At 36.3% G+C, this 9,140-nt stretch overlaps 1 protein-coding gene across 4 annotated transcripts; it reads left to right on the top strand.

Moving 5' to 3' along the window:
- Nucleotides 1-2,922: 2,922 nt before the first annotated feature.
- On the top strand, nucleotides 2,923-5,399 carry LOC122070923 (disease resistance protein RPM1-like). Of its 4 annotated transcripts, none has more exons than XM_042635174.1 (3): nucleotides 2,923-3,332; nucleotides 5,085-5,171; nucleotides 5,267-5,399. In XM_042635174.1, exons 1-3 carry the CDS (start codon nucleotides 3,005-3,007, stop codon nucleotides 5,284-5,286), a joined length of 435 nt encoding a protein of 144 aa, XP_042491108.1. In that variant the 5' UTR covers nucleotides 2,923-3,004; the 3' UTR covers nucleotides 5,287-5,399. The 4 variants fall into 4 exon arrangements, 3 of the variants coding, with proteins under 3 accessions (XP_042491108.1, XP_042491106.1, XP_042491107.1); XM_042635172.1 differs by having other exon boundaries at nucleotides 2,923-4,972; XM_042635173.1 differs by having other exon boundaries at nucleotides 2,923-4,972; nucleotides 5,085-5,399.
- The last annotated feature ends 3,741 nt before the right edge of the window (nucleotides 5,400-9,140 follow it).

The raw sequence follows: 9,140 nt of genomic DNA, 5'->3' as shown, positions 1-9,140 counted from the left end.
CCTACCTAGCGCAGTTGGTGAGTTGTGATGTGCAAAAAATCCATGTTCACCAAGAAAACAGAATGACTCTTGTAATTAAAATATAGCATTCTCTACAGCCAGATAAAACTTCATTACAATGGCCTTGTGGGCTGGCTTATCGGAAACGGTGGTCTCACTGTCACATAGTAGGTGTATTCACTTGTCAGTCATAGATTTTTAAAAATTGGTTGTCCACTTGTAACAAAGTCTAGCGAGATCATCATTCTCCACCATTTGAAGTTTCATGAAGGCAAATGACCGCCAACAAACTTAAAGAATATTTAATCATTTGCTTCCACCTCCTGAATTTAGAATCATTTAATTACTATCTTGTCAAATAAAAGACTATTCATAATGTTTTCAAACCTGAAATAACAATAATAGTTGCACTTGAAGAAATTTGAGAAGCCATACTTCTATAATCTCAATACTAAGATCTTAATTTAGTAAAATAAATTGAGAAAATAGAATTATATTAAACATATAATCCTTAAAAAACAATCATGTATAATATGAGAGTTTAGTACATGAACACTTGGTTGTGCTAAGTCATGCCACCAGTCACTCTCCTTAGGATTGTAATTAATGGTACAATACGGGATCTAGCGAACCAACCTCCAAGAGAAACAACCACTTATTAGGTCTTCAAGTAATTGTTGTACTCACTTACAGGGTCATATTGGGACTCATTTAGGTTGTGATTAATGAACTAAACTGATGGAACAAGGAGAACTCTCAAAACAATAAGTGATATGCAAAAAATAGGGAGAAAAAACAAAGAGTATAAGATACCTAATACAACACTTAGAATTATATTCTATAGTGTCCATAAAATTCTCCATTTATAGAGGAGAGATGCCCCCTATTGGAAACACCAGTAGAAAGGAGCCCAAAAGATGTGTCTCTCAAAGAAAGAAGACAAAAAAATTGGATATTACTGACGTCTAAAGCTTATTGTAAGGCACACAATGAAAGATCATCTATGCTGGGAATATGTTGAACAACGCTCATCTAAAGTTGGAAAAACCTTTTTCACATCAGGAAAAAACTAATCCAACCTCAAAAATCTTCATGTGACATCGGCGAAAGGGAAACCAGATTAAAATCTAGACTAGAGCAAAATTAAATCACGCACACCAAGGCATCGCCTCCCCTTGCCTTATCATGCTTCCACCTGGTCTAGCACATACATGTGTGAAAATAAACCCTAAACCCCAATGAGACATGAGAGCATGAAGGAATTGTTCTTCCAAAAAACTTTATCCATGTAGTTCTCATAGTAGTATATATATGAGAGGTCAATGGTTCAAATTTTGTGGGAGACAAAAACAAGAAAAAATGAAAAAGAAATTTTGAAACTTTATTTTATTTTTTTAATTCATTTAATACAACATTCTTTAGCTTTCAGCTCTGATCATAAAATTGAATTCATATGAATGGTTTCATTTCACACACATACACACATACACACACACACACACTCAAAATTAAGGGTGTCAATCCCAAGCCCGCACCAATTATTAAATGTGTCAGGCCTACGCCCAGCCTGTTTATAAACAGGTAGTACACGGTACAAGGGTAAGCTCGATAGGTGCCCGCCCGTCAGGCCTATTTACAAGCCCGACTTGGCCCAACATATTTAGCTTGACCACTTATATGTATATTTAGATTTTTTTTTAATAGAATAAGGTATATTTTGCTATTTTTATTAATTATTGGATGTAATATCTTTACTAAATTGTTGATGATTTAATAAAACATATTAAAGTTTCTTAAATCTAAGACAATTAAAGAACGTCTAAGGTTTTATTGGTACGCTACCCCATTTAAGGCCCTATTATAGCCCGATTGTCAGAAGCTCAGAACCCGACCGAACCCAACACTAGACTGACCGACACTGACTCGTTTCTTAAATAGGGAGGTCACGGTGAAAGGATATATGCCCGCTAGGCCCGACCGTCACTGGCCCAACTCGACCAATTGACACCCCTACTCAAACCTCTCATGACAATGATTAGGTTTGTCATCTTTGGCCAAGATTTCTAATGAATTAACAAGAGAAACATGTATTTTAGTCAAATTACAAATTCCATTAAACCGTATTATGGATAAACGGACCTTCTTTGCAACTCTTAAATTTCAAAATGATAATTGACAGTTGGTGTAATGTTTCCAAATGTATAATTAAGGATCTGCAGTACATTTTATGCATTCCTATTTTATGAAACTTTCTACACATTTAATCACTATTGTAGATTCTTTTATATTGTATTTGGCCATTGAAATATGTGAAGACCAACACAACTCTCAAAGTTTTCCATGTGAGAACAAAATACAACCTCACGATGGTATTAAGTGTAACAACATGGTTGTTCTCATATAGTGATACTAAAGAAGGAGGAAATTTTTTATTTGCCCGGTCCAATTGATAAGGTGTTATCTATGTTCACCATTTTTGGGCCATGTACAGAGCTGATCTGGCTAACTTTCCCTTTGGCATATTTCATAGAGGATGGATCAGTTCTTGTATAAGAACCATTCTTGTATCGGTTTAATCCACACACATGGAATCCAACCCTATTGCGGATTCCAACTGGATTCTATGTGTATGGATGAGGATTGAATGAGGATGAATATGATCCACTCTATTTGATATGTCCTTCTTGGATGATTTTCTCATGTTGGTAAAAAAAGATGTGGCCACAGATTTTTTTATCTTTTTATTTTTTATTTTTGGGTAAAGCGACTTTTCAATTCAATGGACCTGATTTTCTACTTGAAAGACTAATTAATTAAATTTTCCAGACACCTTTAATTACGGAAGGTCTGAAAGTCTGAAAATATTTTCTTTCTTCCACTCAAATTTTATCCCTATTGGACTTGACTTTGTGGGTGTGAAAAGAACACAATGAGTATCCCCTTCTTTTTACGTGGATCAAGAAAGCTTCTTGTTTGTCATTAATCTAATTCCAATCCATAGGATATGGCAGAAGCCTCAACGAAATCCTTTCTGCAAGGATTGCGTTCTATAATATTGCAAGAGGATGGACTGGTTTGCAATAGGAAGAGAGAATCCATAGCAACAATAATCCATGGCGCGGACAATTGTATCGATCAGTATGTCCCTGAGACGAGAAGTCAAGATGGGTCTGATCAGAAGGCACAATTTTGCAGCGAATTAGAGAAGATCGATACACGTCTTGCCGGAATTTCAAGCCAAAGATCTCAACTCAACATGCCACTGCTACTGATGTCAGAAGCAAAAGAAGAAATTGGGCAAAGTTCTTCTGGTGATGGTGTTGATCTAGTAGGTGAGGAATCTCTTGCTCCCTTTGCATTGAATTATAGAAACTTGCCTTCTTGCCTCAGATCCTGCTTACTCTACTGTTCTCTCTTCTCTGAGAATATTTTAATAAGTAGAGGGAGATTAGTTCGGCTATTGGTTGCTGAAGGTATTATACAAGAAAGAGCAGGGGAAGTAATGGAGAATATTGCTGAAGAAAATATCAACCAACTAGTTGGCCAACGAATGCTTCGAGTTGAAATTAAATACAAAAATGAAATGATCGAAGTTGTGGACCCTTATCTTAAAATCTGTCGACATAAGCTGCACCAAGGAAAAGGTATGGAAGGGAATCTACTGTTTTCAGATTCTAATTTTCCCAAGAGTTCCTCCATAGTTTTCATTCTATACAGTGGTGAAACTATCACTTCTAGTAGCTTCAATGATCACCCTGTGCGATCATTATTTGTCATTGGAGACATTTCAACAGGATTAACTTCTGCAGACCATTGGGAGGAAGGCATTCCTGACAATCACTGGACCTGCATAAGAAAAGCCATCCATAATTTCAATTTCTTGAGGGTTTTGGAACTTGAGAATCTTTGTATCAAGAGCTTACCAGAAGAAATAGGAGATATGATACAGTTGAGGTATCTAGGCTTAAAACATTCAGCACTGGATGAGATTCCAGAGAGCATAGGTAATCTTCAAAATCTACAAACTTTGGATATTAGATACCCAAGAAGTCTAAGGGTATTGCCAGGAGCAGTTTTGAATCTTCTACAGTTGAGGCACCTTAAGTTGTCAATGATGTTTAAAATAAAAGTCCCCTCAGGTATGGGTATATTAACAAACCTCCAGAGTTTAACTGGATTATATGTAAGACATGGCATCATTGAAGAATTAAGAAGTTTAACTCAACTCAGGAAACTAGAATTGATTGATGTATCAGAAGAACATGGCAGTGAGCTCTCTGCTTCTATAATGAAGATGACAGGACTTGTGTCTTTATCTCTGGCTACAAAAGACATAATAGCTTACCTACTCGACTATGAGAATGATGAACTGTTGCCTACACTCGAGCAATTTTCACCACCGCCATCTATCAAAAGACTTCACCTATATGGGCGTCTAATGGATCTACCTCACTGGGTCTGCACCATGGAGAACCTCACTATGCTAAAATTAGGTTATTCCTTTCTATCTGAAGAAGCATTTTCTGTACTTCAATTTCTTCCCAACTTGAAATATCTAAGACTTTGGGGAGCTTACGAGGTCAAAGTAATAAACAAGGATTTTTTCAAGGTGGGTGGGTTTCCTAAGCTAGAGACACTTATTATTTATTCTAAGAATCTACTAGAATGGACTGAGATTGAAGAAGGGGCACTGCCAAGTTTGTCATTCCTCTTCTTCCTCTATTGTAAACGATTGAGGAATCTTCCAGAAGGACTGCAATATATTAGCATGCTAAGAGTACTGGAGATATGGCCCTTGCACCCAGATCTTGAACGGAGGTTGAAATGTGATGGAGGCAAAGATAATTACAAGATCAAACACATCCCAGAAAAACGTTTTTTCTCTTCATTCCTAAACACATGGGTTGAAATTTAATGCCATGTTCTGTCAACTGAAGAAAAAGAAAATTACAAAGTCAAGCACATCCCTTGGGTACAAATTTTCTTTACAATTTAAATTATTTTTGACTTTTACATTTTTTTTTTTAAGGGGCACGATAGGTCCAATGGTAAGATATGAATGTTGCGACTTGGTGGTCATGTAGTTGAAACGGCCTCTCGACATTCTCGTGGTAAGGCTATGGAGTTCGCATCACCCCAGACTTCACACATGCGGGAGCCTCGTGCATCGGGTACGCCTTTTATGTATTTTTTTCTTTTTAAGATGATCAGTTAACAGAAAGACTATTTGATTAGGCAAAACTCAATATGCCATGTTGAATTGCAGATCACATTGTAGTGATATGAGCTACTTTTGACATCTGTAAATGAATTCATATCTTAAAGGGTGTTTGCCAAGCTTGGTTGAAACAAAGAGAATTATAATATCAAACATAAGCCAAGTGAAGTTCATATCCCTATATCTCGGGTGGCACATGTATCTAATAAATGATTTTGTAAAATAGATCTCAATAGATTTCTATTGAATAATGTATCTTCTTATTGGCAATCCTTAAGGTGTCAAATATTTGTAATTTTATATTTCTATCTTCTTAGTATGACACATTTCTTCTTTTAATATGAATAAAAATGTCAATTCATATGTGTATGGGAGATTAGGAGACAAATATAACTCTTGACAATTATGTTATTGTAAGTACGTACTCTCAAATTATTTTGGAAATATTTTTCTTCCCTTGTGTTGGCAACAAATTCCGCATGGCTGAAAAGTGATAGATGTGTGGGCATGCCAGAGTTGTATAGACTCGAGAAAACGGTCATGGAATATTGATTGACTTCTAACTAGGGAGAAAGTGAGGTCCTTCCATGCCACGATTGCTCCAAGGACTTAAAAGTGAAAAACAAACTTATGGAATAAATAGAAGAGGAACCCCATCCATTAAAATTGGTGCAAGAAGAATACAATATATTACATCTATCATGGCAAAAGAAGGGACTGCTATGAATGTAAACTGAGGAAAATCATGATGAAACACGGGCTATCATGGTCTTTGAGATAGTCATGATGAAGCAAGGGCCGTCATGGTCTTGGCTAAGCAAAAAAACTGATTTCTTGAGAAAAATAAGAAGTAAAACTAATTTAAGAAAATGTAAAAAATGCAGGCTGAAACTATTCTACTTGAAAAGGAAAAGATAGTTAATGCATTGTGTAGTTTGTTTGATGAGTTGGAGTTCCCTTCTTCTTCCATTGAAGCCCTTTTAATAGTTTTATTTTAAAGATCCTACTCTTTTGTGAGTTTCGTAACTACGAGAACCCATGTATCACATCCTTAGTGGGGTAGTTATTGGAATCACACCCCCTTGATTGGTTGTAACTACCTTAACCACTCAAGCCATCTTGTATGTAACTTCCTTGGAATTAAACCATGTTTGTACGAATCATGTTGATTGACAATCGGTCAACTAACCGTAAAAAGCCACAATCAGTTAGCTAATCGTAAAATGTCATGATCGATCATCTGATCGTATTCGATCAGCCTACTCGATCCACTTGATGGTTATTCTGACTAATCAACTCTTTAATATAAGGTCGTCATTTTTTGGCTAACTTAATTACCGGTCAACTCCTTAACACAATCGGTCAATATTGAAACTTTTGGATATTGTATGCGGTTTTACTTGCTGAGTTTCTCCCTAAAACTTACCCAAATCATTCCCCAGATGGAGAACACTCTGACATACTAGTTAGTGGCGAGAACCAAGAAATTGATGGGGATGTTCAGAATATTTACTATTTTAGTTGATGCTAGATTTTATTATTTATCTTAGAGATTTAAATTATGGATGTAATAATTTTCCTAAAGGATTTAATTAGTTATGGATGATATTGGAGGCTTTTATGACTTTTAATTATTATTTTGAAGACTTCCACTATTATTGTTTTAAGGTTTGTGTTTAATATAGATTTAAATTTTTCTTATGATTTAAACTCAATTGATTCATGGTTCAACCTTAAGAGATATGATCCTTGGACTGTTAACCTCCATTTCTCCTTTACGGAAGATGAGGCGTTACAAAAATAGACAGAAGAGGAACTCCATCCATTAAAATTAGTCGATGAAAAACACAATACATTACATCAATCATAGCAAACAAGGGACATCCATGAAATTAAGCTAAGGAAAACCATGACGAAACATGGGTCGTCATGTTCTTTGAGACAATCATGACGAATCACAAGCCGTCATGGTCTTAGCTAAGCAACATAATTGATCTGTTGAGAAAAATACAAAGTAAAACTAAATTAAGGAAATTCAAAAAATACAGACTGAAACTATTCTACATGAAAAGGAAAAGATAGTTGATGCATTGTGTAGTTTGTTTGATCGGTTGGAAATCCCTTCTTCTTCCATTGAAGTCCTTTTTATAGTTTTATTTGAAAAAACCTGCTCTTTTGGGAGTTTCATAACTGCAAGAACCTATGTGTCACATCCTTAGTGGGGTAGTTATTGGAATCACACTCTCTTGATTGGTTGTAACTTCCTTAACCACTCAAGCCATGTGTTTGTAACTTCCCTAGAACTAAACCACATTTGTACCAACAGTCAAGCTTATCGTAAAAAGTCACAATCGGCCAGCTGACTATAAAAAGCAACAATTAATCAGCTGACCGTAAAATGATCGGTCATCTAACCGTATTCAGTCAGTCTGCTTGATCCACCTGATGGTTGTTATGACTAATCAACTCAATACAAGGTCATCATTTTTTGGCCAACTTGATTACCGATCCACTTAACTGGTCAGCTCCGTAACACAATCGATCAATAAATCGAAGTCGGACCAATCACTCCCTTAGTACATGTCTTGTAGGCGACATTTGCTAAAATGGTGTACCAACATGATTTAGAAAATCTGGCCTACAAGACAATCAATCAATAAATCGACATCGATTTATCAACCGATTATGTTAAGGAGCTGACCAGTTAGGCTGATCAGTAATCAAGTTGGCCAAAAAAATGACGACCTAGTATTAAGGAGTCAATCAATCAGAATAACCATCAGGTGGATCGAGCAAACTGACAGAATACAGTCAAATGACCAATCGTGATATTTTACGATCAGTTGACTGATTGTGGTTTTTTACAGTCAGCTGATCGATTATCAATCAACATGATTCGTACAAATGTGGTTTAGTTCTAGGAAGGTTACAAACACATGGCTTGAGTAGTTAAGGCAGTTACAATCAATCAAGGGAGTGTGATTCCAATAACTGCCCCACTAAGAATGTGACACATGGGTTCCTGCAGTTATGAATCTCCCAAAAGAGCAGGTTTTTTCAAATAAAACTATAAAAAGGACTTCAATGGAAGAAGAAGGGATTTCCAACCGATCAAACAAACTACACAATGCATCAACTATCTTTTCCTTTTCATGTAGAATAGTTTCAGTCTATATTTTTTGAATTTCCTTGTATTAGTTTTTCTTTGTATTTTTCTCAACAGATCAGTTTTATTGCTTAGCCAAGACCATGACGGCCTATGTTTTGTCATGGTTTTCCTCAGTTTACATTCATGACAGTCCCTTGTTTTACCATGATCGATGTAATGTATTGTGTTCTTCTTGGACCAATTTTATTAGATGGAGTTCCTTTTCTATTTATTCAATGAGTTTGTTTTTCACTTTTAGGTCCTTGGAGTGATCGAGGCATGGAAGGACCTCACTTTCTCCCTGGTTAGAAGTCAGTTAATATTCCATGACCATTCTCTCGAGTCTGTATGGCTCTGGCATGCCCGCGCATTTATCATTTTTTTGTCATGTAGAATTTGCTGCCAAGATCTTTTTGGCATGCCCAGTGGGACACCAAAAAGAAAACTTATGTTGGTTCAAGGAAGAAGAAATGCCCACCAGGAGCAATGCAGGTGGTCAACTAGAGATAATAATCCTGCAAATTTATGAAGAAATGCCGATGAAGGTATTGTGGAGAACCTGACAAAGGTAACCTCAGCCCGTGAATCAGGCAATGAAAGTGTGGAATTGGGGGCAAATCCTGCAATCTATGAAGGATTACCCTTTTACTGCAAATTTGGTTGCATACAAGATTTCAAGCATATTGTTGGAGTTGCAAAGGTCACTAGACCATCTCTCCATGACTAAAACTGCTTGTAAAATATGAATGGTTACGATTGCGGTTATAAAAGATC

The sequence above is a fragment of the Macadamia integrifolia genome, unplaced genomic scaffold (genome assembly GCF_013358625.1).
Source record: "Macadamia integrifolia cultivar HAES 741 unplaced genomic scaffold, SCU_Mint_v3 scaffold_157A, whole genome shotgun sequence".
Classification (NCBI taxonomy): domain Eukaryota; kingdom Viridiplantae; phylum Streptophyta; class Magnoliopsida; order Proteales; family Proteaceae; genus Macadamia; species Macadamia integrifolia.
This window is presented reverse-complemented; position numbering and strand designations above follow the sequence as displayed.

What these genes read in the sequence shown, in the direction of transcription:
- LOC122070923 (XM_042635172.1), top strand. Translation starts at nt 3,005, where the DNA reads ATGGCAGAAGCCTCAACGAAATCCTTTCTGCAAGGATTGCGTTCTATA.